This window comes from Fukomys damarensis, unplaced genomic scaffold (assembly GCF_012274545.1).
Source record: "Fukomys damarensis isolate Sample0158 unplaced genomic scaffold, DMR_v1.0_HiC HiC_scaffold_32, whole genome shotgun sequence".
Taxonomy (NCBI): domain Eukaryota; kingdom Metazoa; phylum Chordata; class Mammalia; order Rodentia; family Bathyergidae; genus Fukomys; species Fukomys damarensis.
Genome location: NW_022900944.1, coordinates 36,777,264 through 36,797,162, shown reverse-complemented (window position 1 = coordinate 36,797,162; position 19,899 = coordinate 36,777,264). Strand labels below are relative to the sequence as shown.

The window sequence follows — 19,899 nt, the reverse complement described above, 5'->3', positions numbered from 1 at the left end:
CCTCATATGATTGATGGTATGCTGTATTCTCACTGGACCCCACTGAGGTGGTCCGAGAGGTTGATCTGGCTTATTGCTACTAAGTTAACAGGTGCTGGGTTTCTTCATTTCAAAGTGAGTCTTCTCCACTTTATAAGTAATACATTTTGTTTTCATTTTTCCCCCATTAAATTTATTGGTACATTTAAAGCAAACAATACAGTTACATTCATCATTGGGATCTTGTACCTTTACACGATATGTCTTGGTTCTTATTTTTTCCCCATACCCCTGCCCTCCCTTCACGCCCTTCACCCTTCCCTGTTTACAAAGGCTTTGAAGTGATAAATATTTTGAGGGAAGATATTTTATGACAACACAAAATCCTTTCTCACACCCCACTTTCACTCATTACTTTATGATCCACGGATGCTTTTTACCTTAATTGGTTATTACTGTGATAATTGTCAAGAGACACATGTTAATTAAGTTCATGGATTCCTAGTTATCCAATGGCCTATTATCTATTAGTATAACCTATTTTGATTCTCAGCTTATTCTGAATTTAGTCAGTGGGAGTCCCTCAGCTGGCTTCTACATCATTTTAATATGTCTCCATTTCTCTCTGAGTACTTCCTCACTTTCTGGCACCAAAGGAAGGCTCACAGTTCCTTCCCTGCCTCAGACCTAGAATCATCCAGTTTCTTTTAATGGACAACAGAAGTTTGAAAATGAGCTTTGGCTGGCTGGTTCATTCCTTGCTGTTAGGGTCTCAAAGTTTCAGCCCTTTTGGTGGACACAGCAAAGAAATATATTTATATATGTACATATTAATGCATTTACACACATATATATATATTTCTGTATCTATGTAAACACATCAATAACTATGAGTTCATATTGATAACTCTAATTCCATCCCAGTATTAAAAGTTTATTCTCAGCCATACTCCTTTTCATATTTGTTTCTTCCTCCTTCAGGAGTGGAAAATACCATCTTCCACCATCTTCAGTATATTTACTTTTCTGCTTAATTCTTTTAAATGTGTCCAATTTTCTCATTCCAGCAGACTGTTACCCCTTTTGGGTACCTTCCTTATGACTTTTAATCTCATCAGACTGCTTTCCCAGCCCACTTAACATGCATTATTTTGATAACATCTTAAAAAGAAAAAATTAGTAGCCAGGTACTATGAAACAAACAAAAAATACTATTGTGAGAGCATCACAAGTCATCATCTTACTGCTGTAAGCACCAAGGGGAAATCCATACTTGTAGTTTCCCTATTTTCTTCTCCCACCACTGCAATTCTAAGGTATTTTAAAGTTTGATCTGTTTAGAAAGAAGTGAGACACTCTTTACTCTTTACCCTTCCCCTACCCATCCCACCTTCCCTACACCTTTAGTTCCTTTCTTCCCATTTCTAAATGTCAGTAATCTTATTAGAATCTTATGCATTGTTGCAGATTATTTACACCAGGGAAACTATTTGGTATTTAGACATGTGTGACTTATTTATTTCACTTAGGAGTATATCTTCAATATGTATCCATTTTCCTATGAATGAATCTATTTTCTCGTTCTTTATGGCTGAGTAATATTCCATTTTATAGAAAAACCACAACTTCTTTATAGCTTGAATCCTGTATCTCTATCTTGAGATTGTGCAGTGCCACGGATTGAACACACACACACACTCACACACACACAAACACACACATCACTATATGCTCTTGGGCCTGACAGCCTGAGTTTATCACACAGAAAAAGTCTGTACCTGCAATGTCACAGTAAATGGTCTGCTGGTAGATCCTGGCCTCTACAGGATTAAAATACACAGTGATTTCAGCTGATGAGTTGGGCCAAACATCACCTTCCTGAAAAACATGAAAGAATCATTAAAAAACAATATGATGAAAGGAAGGCGCTGCTTTGAAATGATGCTGTTATACAATGGCAGTGTTATATTCCATGAAAATTTTTCCTGAAAATTGTTTATATCTAAGGGGTACACACATGAAGTTTTGACATCCATACAGATAATGACATGATTACTACGGTTGAATTAACACATCCATCTCCTTGCACAGTTACCTTTACTCAACTCTACTTGCTTGCCAAATTCCCACTGTATGACACATTACTAAATACAGTCTCCATGGTACGCATGAGGTGTGTAGAACTTACTCATCTTAAAACCCCAGGTTTGTACCCTTGTCGATTATCTTCCCACTCATTCCATCCCCTGACTTCTGTGAGCCACCATTCTACTGTTTTGATCAGTTCTGTCTTTTGGATTCCACAGATGAGTGAGATTATGCCTTATGCTATTTGTCTGCATCCTGTTTTATGTAATGTCCTTCAGGTTCATCCATGTTGTTGTAAATATCAGAGTTTCCTTTTTTAGTGTTGAATGATATTCCATTGTATGTATATTTAGGCTGGTTCCATAGCTCAGCTATTTAAATAATGCTACAATGAACATGAAAGTGAATATATCTCTTTGAAATGCTGATTTCATTTCCTTCGGGTACATACCCAGAAGGTGGATTGCTGGATCAGAGAGTAGTTATGTTTTAAATTTTCTGAGGAACCTCTATACTATTTTCCATAATGGATGTACCAATCTACATCCCTACCAACAGCATACAAGGGTTCAATTCCAGGGAATCTGAAGGAAAAATATTTATTGCAAATACAAAAAAGCACTATTTTACCAAGCACATAGTAAACTTTCACTGCTTGCTAACTTATAAAGTAGAACAAGTTTGGTATAAGCTTCAAAGATAATTCCAGTGAATTTATGAATATATAATGAGCTACTAACGGAAACTAGGATGAATAAGGCATTTTAAAAATGTATTCAGCAACCATTTGCTATATATGCACCCAGCCCCAGGGATTCAGAGAAAGAGAAGCAGGTGGGTTGAGACTACAGGGAGCTCATACCTTACCATGATGATAAACACGAATGCAAATATTTTATAATGTATCTGACAGGTGCTATGCCAGTAAAGTCCACAGGGACCACAGAGAAAGAAGCATCTCACTTCTTTGGCGGAAGTACTGCCTTCCTAACTTCTGAGGTGACAGCAAAAGGAAAGAAACATTCTTATTCATAGAAAACAACAATGGCCCAAGGCAGAACAATAACCAGATCAAACCCTGCTTCTGACCCAGGGTGATAATTCTCACTTCAATTTAAACCACTCAAAAGTCATAATAAGGAAGGCAAGTTTTGATACTGTTATGTGACAAACCCCACATCAGAATTTTCCTGTTAAGTAGAGTTTGATAAAAACTTCTACATTAACCACATAACCAGGGCCCTCTTTATTAACTTCTTAGAGCCACAAGAGGAGACATTAATGGCACCTACCTCTCAGGGTTTCCTAAGGCCTGATAAAGTCATTTAGACAAATGCTTTGCTTCTTGTTTGGTGCAAGATAAAAGCTCCCTACATAACTGTTTGTTATGATCCATGTTGCTTTTATGTCACTTAGAGGACTAAGTATTTAAGGGGTGTGTGTGTTTTCTATAGTTTTGTAAATATGGCCAGAAGAGCATAAATAATAAACACATCCAAAAATCTATAAACAGTCCAAACAGCTCAAAAGAAAACCATGACAAGTTGGTAAATAATTAGGTTCAGTTTCAGAGAGACTCTAATGCATACTCCGTGCTGTCTGGAATGGTTTAAAGGCAGACATCAGACAAGAGGAGGAAGCACAAAATTAGAAGTAATTTGGGTTTATCTATGAGAGAACCAGTCTGATCAGTGTACTTCTCAGACTGCACCCTTCCTGACTTCAGATTGAGGGAGGACACAGAGGCTTCAAGGAGTAGCAGCAAGGACTATGAAGGTCATGAAGACCCTGTGGGCTCTCACATCCCAAGATCTCTGAGAGTGAAGGCTCCATGAGTGTAGGTGTGGCTGTGTCTCTAGCACGTGTACCGGTGGTGGTTCTTAGTAGGTGCTCATTTGATATTTGTTGAGTTGGCTACATCTACTCAGTTTATACACTATATGTTTATTATTAGGCACCTATTCATCTTTGCAACCTCGTTCTGCCATTTTATTTTCACCTGGAACCCTCAAAGTCATGCGGTTTTACAGCCAAGAGACCTCTGAGATCGCATAAGGCTAGAGGAGTCCTAAGCACATATATGAAGGATTTCATGTAGCCCTTTTTCAAACTTTGAAACAAATTTCTGTTCCCTTGTGATAAATAGCTATCATCTGGCCCCTTTTGATTGCTGCGGTTTTAATAACATGAAGTGTTAGGAGAACTTATGGCTAAAACAGGCAGAGGGGCCAGGAAGATGAGATGGCTCATTCATTCAGCCAACCAAGGCATATGAGTGGGTGTTCCACCTCCAAAGCACTGAAGGGCAGGGCTTCTTCCAAGTCAGCAAGACCAAGGAAAGGCTGGTGGGTTTGAACCACTCTCTGTAGGTATAGAGAGTGGATGTAGCTAATCTGCTCCTACCCAAAGCAACTGACCAAAGGACCAAGGCCATCTTGGATCCTGAGTGAGCCCATGCTAGTAAGGTCTCACCAGAGTAGCAGGAAGCATCCCACAAAAGGATACAATGGAAATCAGGCAAGCTCAGTATGTGCCAGCAAGGCAAGAGTTTTAAGGTTTGAAGTGGACCAGACCTCTTTCAATGCATTATCCAAGCAAGGGAATCCAGGGACCATGCACTTGCTTCAGTACTATCCCAGAAGCATTCTTGAACATACCATCACTAAAGCCATCTACTCAGAAGAACTGGTAGGTTGGGAAATAAGACCTACTCCAGAGAGGCAACCAGACTCTCCCTGGAGGAGGGATCTTTGGGGTTCATATGGGATCTTCAAGGATCATATATGCAGGGACTGCCCAGGAATCAAAAAGTCCTCCAGCTTCACGTGGTAAGGCCAGTTCCATGAAAATGGAATCCATGGGCCTCAGGCTGAATGAGTGCAACACAGGCTCAGTACTTTCTTATCCAGGGCTGCAACTGTTTCATCGTGCCCATGACATTCACTAGTAACTTGCAGCATGTTTTGAGCACAGGAGGTGACTCAAGGACAAATGTTATTCTAAAGCCCTCCACTGGCTTGGAGCAGGTAATGCGAATCAGGAGGGCTGTGTGTATCTGTAAAAACAGAAGCGTGGTCCTCTCAGGGGAGAGGAGAATGTTAATGTTAGGTCATTTTAAGGAATCAGGAACATGTAGGATACTTGTGCTTTCAGCTGGGATTCAAATAAAAGGTGAAGAACTTCTTTATATCAAAAACTAAAAAAAAAAAAAAGTATTTTCTAGCAAATGAGAGAGGAAACCTTCAAAACAGACAAGAAGCCTAAAATGACCCCACTTTCACTCATATGTCTTCGAAACATTTCATATTACTTCTCTAACCCTGCTGAAATGAACTTCCGTGTCACTTATGTCTCTGAAAAGTTTTCTTTTTTATTGCTCTAGTTTTAAACTTTCAGAAAATCAGAACATTCAAAATTTACCCTGCTGGTTCCACATCAATATCTCTTCTTCCTCGCCCTATCACTCAGAACCCCATGTTCTCCTTTCCTGCTCCACAGGACTCCTGTCCCATGGCTGCCATTTTCCTGCTCCACATGAGAGCCTGAGGACATACGAGTTTGTCTGTCACTATCACCTGGATGTCAAAAATAATTGTCAGACTGGCCTTCAGGTATACTGTAATTATTTTCCTTCTTGCCTTCATGTTTTATTTCTCTTTCAGACCCATAATGAGGAAAGGGATTGTATTTCATGCATCAATCAAATGTCCTGCAAGAAGCAATCAACTTTGAATTTTTAGGCTTAAAGCCAGTTCCCATATATTATGTTTCTGTCCAAATATTAAGTATCTCTTGACTGGGAACTTCATGTTTCCGTCTGAGCAAGAACTTGGTGGCCACTGTAGACTTTCTGAAAGACATCTATAAACACACATCCATTGGCTCATGATCAATGAAAACTACAATCATGAGAAAAAGTAACCCTTAAAACTGATTAACTTAAAAAATAGCTATACTGGCAACGATCAAAGGAGCTTTAAAAAATCCCTCTTAAAAAGAGAAATTCTTTTTAAAATCACCCCCCCCACTGTCTACCACCTCTACCATCTAATTCCTTCATTTCCTTCCCTTCCTCCTTTATTCACTCCTGTCCCTCTCCATTTCTTTTCTTCCTTGAAGAATTCTTTCTTGAAAATTTTGCCAAACCCAAGTTCAAGAATAGAGAGCTACATATTTGTTTAATTTACTTGGTTTATTTGGAAAGCAATATGACTCAAAGTTTATGACTCACTTCCCACATTTATCAAATAAAATCATTTCATTTTAATTTCCAACCTACATTTATGAGTGATCCAAATATTTTTTGCACCCAAATGTTATACTTTCCACCATACTCTAACAAGAGACTAGTGTGTTTAACTTCAAAGGATGATTTTGCAAGCAGTTACTGAGAGCTCACATTCTTACCATGATGTCAAGTACCTATTTTTGTTATCAAGTTCAATCTTCACAGTCTTTGTGAAGTAATATTATCTCCATTTTAAAGATGAGAAAATCGAGAAAAAAAATTAAATCTTTTACCAGAACCAAACCAGTAGTTAGTGGCAAAACTAAGATTCTATCATAATTTTCCCACTAACTTTCCCTGCCCTCACTGCAATTAAAACAATAGGTTAGGCCTTTCTTTTTTCAGAACTTCATAAAAAAGGCCAGAAGAAATTTAGAATCACTATAACTGATATTCAGGATTGCAGGAAATAGGCATGACCTGACACTCCTGACTGGCTGAATATAGTGTGATACCCTGTGTACTCATGTTCTGGTGCCTCTGGAAAGTGACTCTCACAAGAGCTTTTGTTTTTGGTACTGGGGATTGAACTTGGACCTTGTGCTTGTCAGGCAGGCACCGAAACCACTGAGCTAAATCCCCAGGCCAAGAGCTTTTTTTGGGACAACACAGTTGACACAAATATATCACAGCTCCTGAGAAAACATTAGTGGGTCTTTATGAAGCTGTCCTAGTTGGGTGAAGGTCAAGGCCCAAGCAATAAGAACAGGGTAGGGAAATAATGTCCAGCATAGCTCTACTATGTGATAAATTCCACCATGATTCACCCAAATGGAAATGTTTTTGACTACAGAAACCAAAGTTTTGGTTATCTCATTTCCCTTAATGTACTGGAGAAATATCCACATTAAGATGTTTTTCTTAGGAAGTAAAAACACATTCCCAAACTCATATTTTTAAAAATGGATAACAATGACAAGAAAACCATTGATATGTTATAATCAGGTCCACAATAGTTCCAGATCAGTAAGACAAACTATGCCTTTATATAGTGCTACTTGGGGTGATTACCAGTTGTCTAAATGGGGAAATAGGAAAATAAATGAAAGCCTAAAAAATGAGAGGAAAGATCATATTGATACATGATACACAAAGAGATTTTTTTTCTACTCCATTGTTTCTGCTGGGATAAGAAAATATCATCAAGTGAAGGTATGATTCTCAAAATAATGACCATGAATGTTTCTAAGAGAGGGCTTTAAGATTTGGCTATCTGCCAGAGGAAGTTTCCCAAAAGGCATATTCTATCTTGATTTTTGCCTCCAACCCAAACTCAGCAAAAGCTCCACTGAGACTTTAGAGAGCAGAGACAGGCATTTGTGATGTCCTCCCTTTTCTCTGGGGAAAGAGAACTGTATTTTTCCCAGCAAGGAAGGGTGTTACTTGTTTAATGAGCCCTGAGGAGCTTTGTTATTTCTAAGCCTTCTCTAGGCCTCCCTCCACCTACACTAGTTCTCCAGGACAATGGTGACTATTCCAGCACAACTGCAAAAATGTAGCTGAGCACAAAGACCCAGAAGGACAATCCTAATGAACAGGGGCTGAAGGATGGGAAAACTACACCGACAGAGAAGCTACGACTTGTCAAGGACAGTTTGGTCTCAGCAGATCCTTGTCCTCCTTTCTCCTACCTGGTGTCCATTTCCAAGGAGTCAGCGCCCACATGTCTGCAGTGTGACTCATGGCTAATGGTACAATTTGGGGAAGTGCTCTGCAGTAAAAAGCTGGGCCTTCCTTCTATGGTAGACAACTAAGCTTCCACCCAACCTGCTTCTGCTGAGCCCACATGCTATGCCGATTCGGGGAAAAATCAAGTCAACTAAATTTGAGCTGTGCTTTCAATGTCCGAAATGCCAGAACAGCACGTTTCCTGCAGGCTTAGATGACAACAAAGCATGGTTTACTATTACTTGCAAGGTGATAAAGAAATGATCAGGTTTCCCTATTTAATCCACAGCTAAATGGAGCTTCAGCTTTCCTAGGGAAACTGGATGAAGTTGTGTTTGATGGAGGAGACACTTGCTAAGAGAAACTGAAATATTTTCCCTGCTCACTGATGTTAGCCAATCAGCTAGGGCCAGTTTGGGCAAACACCTTTACATTTTCAGACCTTTCCTTTTGAGAAAATACCAACTGTTCAACATTTGGAAAATTGCTGCATCTTCAAAGTGTGACATGAGCCAGAAGCACCAGAGTTCAGAGAAAAGGCCAGCACCTCTGTGCTACGATTTCTCAGAGGACTCCTAGATGCTCACAGAAGGCAAAAGCTTAATTCTCCTTTTTGCCCCATGATATTCTTTTGCCTCTCAATTTTCAGACCTGTGCTTTTGTCTTTGAATCTCTCTCTTTGAGGGTACCCAAGAGATCTAAGCAGAGGAAATAAAAGAATGAGACTGTCAAAATTCTGTACGGCCAAGGTCCATCTAGTACAATGGAATATTATATTTCTGCAAGTAGTCAATTCCACTTGCTTTTCTGAAAGGCACAAAACATGCATAATAGACTCAACTGTGTAGTTCCTTTCCAAAGAGAAAAAAAAAAAGTGTATGGAAGCAGGTGGCTTGACAAATGAAGAGTATTCTACAAAACTCAGTGCTTTCCCTAGGTAAGGAATAAATGGGAAAATTTAGGCTAATGACAATAATACTTCAAGATATGAAAAGTACTGGCATTTGAGAAATGATGTAAATAGCAGCAACATACCACGTGCTCTAATGATGAACAATTCTGGTTACTTTTAGAATACCAACAAATTACCAAGTAAAGCTACAAAGAATTTCCTTCCAGCCTTCTGTCCTATGGGCTCTGTGATTTCTTGCCTCCCTCTTTTCTTCACCAGTGAACACTTCTGGGGTCTCTCAAAAGATGAACTCCCGCCTCAGTGTCTGTGCAGCAGCTGCCAGCCTCACTTCCCTCTGTTCAGATCACAAGGAAGTGAAGTAAACAAGCAGGCCTGAGACTCTGTGGCCACATCAATACCCAAGATGCCTAAGTCTAATGCCTCAAGGTTAGAGTAACAGACCCGCTGGCCCGTGCATGGTCACGTTCCACGAGGAGCATGAATGTGATGAGACACAGTTTGATGAGGCAGTAGGAGTAACCTGCAGCCAAGTGATGAATGGGTGGCAGAACAGAGTAAGAACTTGCATTTCTAGAGTTTTGAAGCTGTTGTTCCTATAGCACTGAGTCAACATGCTGTTCACATGATGATATCAATAAAATGAGATTGAAACACAAATCCATCATCATCTCCAGGCAATTTAAGGACAGGATTGATCTCTTGATTTTGAATCTCCTTGCTTTAAATTGAAAGAGCCTCTAAAATAAGAACAGCGTTCCCATGAAATACTCAATATGCAGAGGATACAACTGGGGCCAAACTAACTTTTTGTTCTACATGATGTATTTGAAGAATGAAACTATATAGATGTATATTTCTTTTCAGGCACTGAAGTACTTTTGCTTCTATTTTTAAGTTTACCTCATTTGATGACACTGTCCTTCCTCATAGACAGAGAGGCTAGAGTCCCTTAGAAAGCAAGATGTTCTCTGGACCTCTGCATCTTTTTATTTTTTATTTTCGAGTACTTTATCAACTAGAGATTGATGATCAAATCCGTTGGCGACATTGCATGCTTCCAATCTTCTCTGCTTCTACTGTGTACTTGACTTATACCAAGAAGCTGATTAAAAAGAATCAAACCCTAGGAAAAACTAATCGTTGATGCAGAGCTCAAATATCTGAAATTAAGTAGTGGCCATTTGGCATGCACAACCTGATATGTGAGGAAGATTCTGAAGAAACCTTCAGTAGCAAGTGGGGCAGAGCAGACACAACAGGCAGAGAGAGAGATGCAAGCCCTCACAGCCCTCCGTAGTGTGTGCTCCTGGGCTCCACTCTGTGAAGTCTCAGCATTTCCTCTCTGCACAGGACCTCTAAAGCAGGTGCCTGGAGGCCATCTTCCACCCTCTTCATGTTTCCCTGTCCACTCTACTTAGAATTTCGATCTTCTTTTCAGGGCTTCAAACTTATGCCTCTGGTTCTGAATCCCTTCCCTCAAATTTTAGTCTTGCATTTCCAAAGCATTTTGGATGTCTGTAATCATCTCAAATTCAAAATGTCCTAAGCCAAACTCATTAGCATCAATTGGCATCTGTTAATTAATTAATTAATCAATTCAGCTATTAACACTGACCTACGTACTGACCACAGATGAGGATAAAGCACTCCTCAGTTTTAAAAAGCTCAGAATATGACCCCAAATTAAAGAATAATTTATGAGTCAAAAAAGATGAGTGATCTCCCAATATTCCGAGTTTGAATACAAGGCAGCCGAAGGCAAGGGAGCTTGAAGGGCTAATGGAAGGTCACATCTGCATTGGGCAAAGCCAGGGAATAAGCCCAGGATTTCGGATTTCTATCAAATGCATCATAATTCTTCCAGTCACTCCAGTTTAGAGCAGAGGAAATGTGTAACCCTTCATGATGCTTTACCCTCGACAACCACTCACTCAAAAAGCATTTGGTGTCTTTTTAACAAAAATATCCCTTACACCTGTCATGTCCCTTTCTCTGTGACCATCTCAGACCACTGCTGATCAGTACCACCTTCATCTTGGCTTCAGAGGTGTTTGCTCTTCCCCACTCCTCCTGACCCACCCTGACCTACACCACCCACCTCATGCCTGGTCCGTCCTCCTCCAATTTAACCCACTCATGAGTACCAGGGCCAACTTCTCTACCTCCCCTGAACATCATGTTCTTGCTTTAAACCCTACAGTGAGTCTCAGATATCAACACCACTGACCATACTGGAATCCACAGACACCCAGCTCCAGCAGGAGTTCTGGGGCATAGAGAAAGCTGCTTGAACTCTGCTACTCCAAGAATCACTTTCTCTTGAAACAGTTTTTCCAAATTTTATTTGGCCACAAAACTTCTGTTTTTGAAGGAACACGCATTACTACCTCTCAGATCCATTGTCTCCAGAAAAGCGCGTTGGGAGACAACAGGCTGCAAGACAGGTCCGGTACCCACATTTCCTCTAGTTTCCTTCCCAACAACAACAGACTGCTGTGCTCATTGGTATTTGGCCTGGCATGAACCTAATAGTTCCTTTTTAAATTTGTATTTAGAATTTCCCTAGCTAAAAACACTCTGCTCCCTTTCCACTTAATTAAGTCTTTCCCTTTGTCCAATATTCAGCTGAGTCTCCTCTTGCCTATAAATCTTTTCCCAATTTCTCATTTGAGACTCTGCAGCACTTATTTATCTGTACCAGAAAACCAAATCTGAACAGTAAAAAATACATTGTATGATTTCCACACCAAGAAAAATTTACAAGGTAAGATTATATTGCTCACAAATAAGAACTGTATTTATATAAAATGATCAGGATCTTTAGGTGAGGGGAAGAAAGCAGATTTAACACCAATAGATAAGTTACTCTACCTGAACGGAAATTTGCTGTTTTGACCAGAACAACTAAAGGAAGACAATTAGAAGTTTAATATCTTCGTTTTAATTTTGCAAAAATTCTCAAGAAGAAGCTAATGAATACTATTATGAAAAGAAAAATTGAACAATATTTGGAAAAGATAAAAGCAGTATAGGTTCCATAAACACTGTTTATATTGTAAGTTCATTCTACCCTCTTCCTATTTCTCGCAGTTTTTTCCTACACAATATAAACAAATTAATCCCATTTATTTTAAAAGTTTCATTGCTCTGTATTGCTATTTAAATAAAATGTTTAAAAGAAGCCTTGTGATAAGAATGCCCAATTCAGTTCCTACCTGAAATTCAAAAGCCTATCGAAGGCCATGTTTCAGCTGACCGTGAAGATTTGGGGAAGAAACACGAGAAGAACATCTGAGGTAATTTTAGTCTTTTCAACTTGGAAACGGACAGGACTTCACCTGTGGGGCTACCTCCCTGCTCACTCTGACTGCAGCATTGGTGATCCCTGTGCCATCCACTCCCAGAAAGCAGCAAGAAGTTGTAGGATGAGCAATTATAGCCTGGCTCTCCACTAACTAGCTGGGAAGAATCTTGGACTGTGGACCTTGGTACATCTGAGATGATTATGACTGGTTGCTCTCCTCTAGCATAGCCCATCTCAGCTACTTGCTTGCTTGACCCAGCCATTCTGGGACCTTTCCCTGTCTCTGCATTTAATGTTTTCATTTTTGTTAATCATCTAGATTTAACCTCTTGCTGCTCCAATCCATTAAATCTGGAGATCACTTTGCTTGGCTGAGCCCTGGAGTCTTCTGGCATGACAGATTTGACCTCAATCAACATCTCCAGCCTTTTTCATTTTCCCCTAATTGCATCCTTTGCTCTGAGCAAACCGGTCTGCTTTTGGAAACCTGGATGAAGCATTCCATGCACACCCACAATTTTGTTCTCCAAACATCCTGTTTTGCAAGACTCAGTGCAAGGTTCTTCTCTCAAGAAGCCTTCTGAAACTATGATCATGACCTCAGCCACTGAACTAGTAAACTGTTCTTATTGTCTTCTCAGTAGTCCTCAAAATGAGTCTCACAAAACATTAGTCCTAGAGGTTGACTCTGAAGGAAAAGCTCCCTCTTGGACATTTAGTGCACATATTGTATCTAAGACTTTCTGAAGTTTTACAGCAAAGAAATCTTTCAAACAACATTGAGCCTAGTGTTTCTCAAACTTATTTAGCTATGGACAATCTTTTTCATGTTATGTCTTTTAAGAACTATTTGTAAGTACAGAAGTAAGGGAAAAAAAATCTGAATTTTCCATAAGTGACTTTGTATTCTAAAGTGTTCTCAAGGTCCTATCTTTTCTCCAACTAACTAAAATGATAACAGTTCAGGAGCTTGAACTGTAGGCTTTCTCAGCTCCCACTGCTGTTATCCTCACAAGGCTAAATGCAAGGCAATACAAGAAAGCTCGCAGCACAGTGCCTAGCACACAGCACATATGCAAACTGCTAGCTGCTTTCATCGTGATGTAGGATGACGGAGTGGTTAAGAGTTCAGTCTGTGGATCCAGACAGTGCCCATCTGAACTCTGGTATAGCTCTCGCTGGACAAGATGTAGTGTGAAGGATTATGTTTTGTCCATCAATGTCTGGTACACACACACACACACACACACACAATGAATTAAGGAGAGGACAGAGCAGTTCTCAACACTGGTGATTTGCCAACCAGAGGGCTTTAGTAGGGTTTAGAGAAAGTTTCGGTTGTCACATTAGCATCTAGTGGCTAAAAGTAAGGGATACCATTACACATTCCACAATGAACAGGACAAGGAGTATCCAGCCTCAAATGTCAAGAGTGCCATGTCAAGAAATCTTGCTCTATAATCAGGCTAATCAGGGATGCATTTCTTACTGCTGACTTTAGCTGTTTGGCCTTACACAAGCTATGGAATTTGTCTAAATCTTAATTTCCTTGTCCATAGATTGAGGTTCTCATTATATCTGCAGAGTTCTTGTATATAAGCAAGATGAACTGGGTAATCTATATGAAGATTTTAACACAGTGACTGGTGCATAGCAAGACACCTATAAGCACGCTTCCGTTGACCTGCACCCAGCATCTCACAGTGATGATGTGGCCCTGACAGCGAAGTCTTCACTCTCTCAGACTCTATGTGAACCCCGGGGGTGAGTGCTCTCACTGAAACAGGCCCTGCATGCCTACTCGTGTTTATGGTGTGGTTGGGTTTTACTTATGTGCTCACCTGGGGCTCAATGGTGAAAATGCTACTCAAGAAGAGCATGCTGTCTCCCTGAACCAGCTTCCTCTGATTCTCAAAGGTGCGGGAGAGAATGGAAAGATGTTCTCGGAGTGAAGGATCAATAATGCACTCTTCAAGAAACTCATCAGTCTTGTGCTTTTCCTCCTTGGTCAAATCTTCACAGATCCTAAAGAAAATGTAGGAAAGGCAAGCTTTATTTTAGTACTGCCATATAGAACTATGTATAGGGGCTTCCTTACAGACCCACATCCTGGAAATGTCCTTACCCATAACCCTGGGGGCGGCCTCTCCTTGCCTTGACTTTAGGTGACCTTGTACTCAGTCCTCAGACCTTTCAGAGGCTCCATTTATTCACCTTCAGACAAATCTCTGCACAAAGTTCTCCTCCATTTTTTTTCCTACCCAACGCCCATTTGTTTACTCCTCGGCCCTTATGCATCTGAACAAATATTTTCTTTTCAGATAATTATGTTTTCCAGGCTGCCTTTAAAATATTTCACATCTACCCTGTCTTCCACATTGCAGGAATGAATTTGTCCCTGTTAAATTTGCTTAACTTTAATTCTTTCTTGACTGTTAGTAACCCAGGGAGTAGAGTTTGGAGCTAGCAAGGACTAAGTTTGGATGCAGATTTTATGATCTATTTACTAGCTCTGTGACTTTCAGAGTTACCCAATTTTTGTAAGCCTCAGTACATGCCCCTATAAAACAGGGGTAATAGGAGCAGAGCTCATCTAAGAAAAAGGCGAGAGTTAAATGCAATTCAGGACCTGGTTCGATTTGGGGGACAAAGCAGATGCTCCATCAATACCAGTATTTTCCCTGTGTCAACTGTAAGCAATTTCGAAGGGCCTAGCTTACAAACTGCTCAAGCTACCTAAAGAGGCCCCCTTTTCTCTTTCTAGCTCTTACCATCCATCACTATCAATAAGAAAAGCAGCCTTCCCAAACCACGCTCCAGAGCTGTGTTCACCTCTCATTTGAATTTGCAGACTGGATTGCGTCACCTCCCAGGACATAGGACCACGTTTCCAGCACTGTGCTGCTATTGCCAGTGGTAAGAGACAAATACTAAGCAAGTGAGTGATGAGTGGGAGACTTAGGTCCCAGAAATCCTGCCCCGGCCCCTAAATGACTTCATGTAAACCATAGTCTCATTACTGTCAGCTCTTTTTAACTTTAGTATTCAGAGTCCTTTGGTCCCATAGTATAAAGAAGTCAAAGAAATGGATTCAGTGTGCACTGTTCCAAGGAAGACAGCATCCCATGCTTCCTTTGGGTTGCTAGGCAGGAAGCAGCATCCCAGGTAACCAGTGGTGGTCCTTCTGTACTGCTGGGCAGGAAAGCGCCAATTAAAGAGCGCTCAGAAGCGAAGGAATCCATTTCTTTTTTACCTTGGTATCTGATATCTGTCTGAAAGACTTATAAGTTCTATACCTTTTGAAACAATAAATTCCACTTGCAGGAATAAATCTGGAAGAAACAATCGTGGGTGTAAACAAAGACGCTCTGTAAAGTTGCTTATGAAAGTGCTGCATGATACCAAGTAAGGCAGGCAGACCTGAAGTGAGATATTGAAGACTAATTAAACAAACAATGGAGGTCACAAACATTTAGTTATTGGGTATTGGCTGAGTCCTTCACAGGCATCAGGGAATTTAAGACTCCTAACCGCTCTCATTACAATTACTACAATGATTATCATTTTCATTTTATAGATGATGAAACTGGGGCTCTGAAAAGTTAAGAATCTTGCCCCAGGTCGAATAGCTGAAAAATGGAGCCTGAAACTTAAACTCTGGGCCTTTTGTAGCTTGACTTTCATAGTGTTAGCCAGTTCTTCACACTGCCTCATATGAGGCATGTTTACCAGTGGGATAATAAGCAGCTGATTAAATGGCATTAAAGGAGACTATTTAACAGCAGTTGCAAAAGTCAGAGACATTTTAAAAATGAAAAAATAGGCTACAAAATAATGTATCTAGAGTGATCCCAGTCTTGTAATACAAAAGAAAAAGAAAAAAAAAACACGCTGTGAAAAAGAACGAATATAGAGATACCAAAATATTCAGTGCTCCTCTCTGGGTTGTAATATTAGAACCGGTTTTTACTTTATCTTTCTGCTTACTTGATATTTTCTAAATTTTATTAGTTCACAATGTATTTCTTTTTAAAATGGAAGACAAAAATACTTTAAAAATGTAAGTGCCAACCCGTATTGTGACGAAAGCTCTACCCATAAGGCAAATGTTGGTCTGGGCCCATGGCACCATGACGTGACTAGAAGAGGTGCAGGTGAAGAGTGAGGTCGTGAAATAGGGAGAGGTCATCTGAGCCAGAGCAATGCATTAGATACACACACAGCAACAGGAATGGGCCTGAGCACCTGGATCCTGGGGACAAAGGAGGAAACTGCAAATACGACATCCATCCATTTACCTATCTTCCAAATTAGAATCATATCTTTGGAAAAATTAATTGGAATGGGGTGTGGGATATAAGAGAATAAATAGATTGCCTTAAGTAGACCAAGAATGGCAGTGTTCTGTGAATACAGGAATATGATTAATTCAAACCTCATTCCAGAAAACAAAAGAACACAAAACAAAAATTCCCAAGTGCTTCTCTTCTCCTATGCTATTAGGACTCTGAATCAGTAACAGCCAATATTTGGTAGAGGGTAGGCTAGGGAATGCCAAAGCTCTTTCTCTTCGCCCTCTGCTGAAGAACTGGAGCCAGGGCTAAGAGTCCAAGGTGGTGGGGGTATAACAAGAGCCATTAGCTGGCTACACTCCAACAAGGGTGGCCACATACTCATGTCTCAGTCTATGGCTTCACTATCTTGTCTTGCTGAGAGTCACATGTTCTTGCCCTCAGAGTGAGTCTGCTTTTCAGATGAGAACTTGAGGAGCATTAAAAAAGCTCAGTCCTTGTCTTTCGGTAAAACCATAAACTTTATACGTTTTTCAAATGGCCTGGTGGGCATTACCAACCATCACCTTTCATCATCATATACAGGCCAGCCTGTGGATTTTATTTTATTATTTATTTATTTATTGGGTACCAGGGATTGAACTCGGGTCCTTGCCCTTGCAAGGCAGGCGGCAGAACCACTGAGCTAAATCCCTGGCAGCCTGTGGATTTTAGTCAAGCCTTGAATTTTTACCAGGACTTGTGCTTTGAGTAATGTGGAATTGAATAAATAACGCTTCCTCACCTCCCTTGGGTGGCATCCCCAAGAGATGGTAGCTGAATGGCAAGAAGATTAAAATCTGTGGCCTTCAGATCTGGAGAAATACTCTTCTGTCCGTACGTGGTGTGGCACAAATGGAGCCATCTACCTTCTCCTGGACCACGTGACCTTGGACATTGAGCAGCTCTGTGATGGCTGTTATTAAATGAGGTCTAGAGGTCCCTTTCCTGTTTTCCAGGTACCCCTTAAGTACTTAGATTTTTGTATGACCCCAGGGAAGGGAAGGAACCTCCAAATCCATCTGAGATTAAATTTATTCTGCCCAGGTAACAGACCCAAAGCCCAATCAAAACTGATTTATCTAGAGAAATGTGCTACTTCCTGCAGGCGAATGTTGTGGCGTAAACTCAGGCTGAGCACCTTGTGGGGTTTCACTGAGGGTGCCTGGAGATCTCAGACAGAGCAAATCTAGAATCAGAGCCACCTGCTCTTCAGGTAATGGCTGTGACCTTGCTGGAGAAAGAGAGGAGCTGAAATCCTTACAAGCTCATGCTGAGTCTCAGAATGCAGGAAACGTGATGAGAATGAGCATGAAGGATTCTTGCAGAGTGTTTTAAAAATCCCTTGGGACAAGGTAAGGAAAAAAGGAGAAGGACGCATGCCAACTCCATTATGGAAGAGATTAATTTCTTTGTCACTTCCAGAAAAACATCACGAAAGAGAACAAAAAGGCAATTTTTTTAAAGGTTCCCTATTTTTTACATCAACTTTATTTTTAAAGAATAAAAACAATTTTAAGGCCTATAACTTCTTCCCAAAGAAGAGATATCTTCGTTGTCAGAGTTGAACCTGGGAATGGTCCCACGTGCTTACGTCTGGACATGTGTCCTGCAGTTTGTACCAACACAATGAGAAAGGTGAAGAGGAAGGTCATCCCCCCTAGAATGGAAGGAAATGATAAACTGCTGGAAAGGAATACAGCTTCTGAGGGCTCAGATTCACCCACTGGGAGAAGATAAGTGCAAGTCTTTGAGCATCCTTATGCTGGTGACCAGGAAACCATGATGGTAGAAAAGGAGTCGAGGGCATCTGTTAAAGCTATTCATATTTTCAAGGTGACCTTTGAGAAAGTTTTGGCCCCTGTCACATTATAACTGGAGTTTAGTTATAACTAGGGTTTAATCCTTAGGTCCTCAGGGTACTGAAAAGGAAAATTTTAGTCTCTGGAAATATGGGCCAGCCCACTTAGAACAGGTTCTCTCTGTTCCAAACTCAGGACCAAAGTTCCCTTTTCTCTCTACATTTTAACTACAGAGACTGCTCAAGTAAGGGGAGAAAGAGAAGGAGCTGTTTCCACTGTGGGCAAGAGAAACACATACAAAGGATGGTTCCAGGGATTACTGTATGGGCCTCGCCGGGAGCCCAAGAAAGCATTCTTCCCATTGGCTGCAGATCTTGCTGCAGGGAAGAACAGACCTCTACCCAAAAGCAAACTGTCAAAGAACACTCTGCTTTGTCAAGTGCTTGTGTGTGGCTTGGGATACAAGCTGAGACTGTGTGTCATGGAGGAAGAAGAAAAGGCCCACATCCATCGCAAGAGCACCACACTTGGAGGGGGAAGCTCTGCTGAGACACGAACTCACCGTTCAGTAAGGTACAAACAGCCCCGTGTTCCCTTGTTTTTTAAAGCAATGGGAATTTCATGGCAGTTACTTCAAAGACAAGAATCCATGGCTAGCAATATGAAAGTTGAGGCATACTTAGAGATGACTCAAGGAACAAGAGAAAGAAGAGAGAGAAGAGCCCACTCTTGGCCCAGTAAGAAACCAGTCATAGACGGCCTCTGTTTCCTTTTGCCCTAGGCATCTGGCACTCAGGAGAGGGGAGGAGAAAAAGAAGGTAACACAGTCAATTAGGTAAGCCAATCTGGTTCTGGAAAACATGAGTTATGTTGCTGTGCATTATCCAAAGTGAAGGTGAAGGTATTCTTATTTGGCTATCTGAAGCTAGTTTTCAAGTTCATTATTTAAGACAGAGGCATGACATAGATGATAAAATTAGGCATCCAATTATGGTTATGAAAATGCTATACTATCCTTTTCCCTTGTTACAAAAAGTGCCAGAAGAAATGCTGGGAAGGGCAAGAGAGGTAGTAAAAGAAAGACAATATAAGAGGAAAGCAAAAATAAGAGTAAAAGATGATACTAAAGAGAAGGGTGTGAGTGTCAGGGGAGGCGAAGGGGGGGCACTCACATGTGGTTGACTCGCCCTCTAGTCTCTGATAATACTTGGCTCTCTCTTTGCTTTCTCCTCCCCCTCCCCTCCCTTCCCCTCTCCTTCCTTCCTTCCCTCCTTCCGTTTTACTTTAACTGTTGAGATGAACTTCCTCATAAACTTCTCAGACACTGCCATAGCCTCGGTCACACACTACATGCACAGTCACACACAGACGTGGCTGAGACGAAACCAGCTGCCGCCTGTGTGCCCTCACTCTTCCCAGAGGACAGTCACGGTATTGAAGCATTCCTTTTACTGCTGCTTCACCTTTTTTTTTTCTTTTTATTGAATTTATTGGTACATTCTAGGTATACAGTACAGTTACATTCA

The 19,899-nt window shown here is 40.7% G+C and overlaps 1 protein-coding gene across 4 annotated transcripts in view; it reads right to left on the bottom strand.

The window, feature by feature from the left end:
• Hydin (HYDIN axonemal central pair apparatus protein) overlaps positions 1-19,899 on the bottom strand; it is a 365,508-nt gene that overhangs the window by 255,295 nt on the left and 90,314 nt on the right. For all 4 annotated transcript variants that reach the window (XM_010644447.3, XM_033757831.1, XM_010644448.2 and 1 more), the window contains exons 9-10: positions 14,082-14,265; positions 1,758-1,857 (exon numbers count right to left, since the gene is read on the bottom strand). In XM_010644447.3, coding sequence (XP_010642749.1) covers positions 1,758-1,857; positions 14,082-14,265 — 284 coding nt within the window. The remainder of the gene's footprint in view (positions 1-1,757; positions 1,858-14,081; positions 14,266-19,899) is intronic.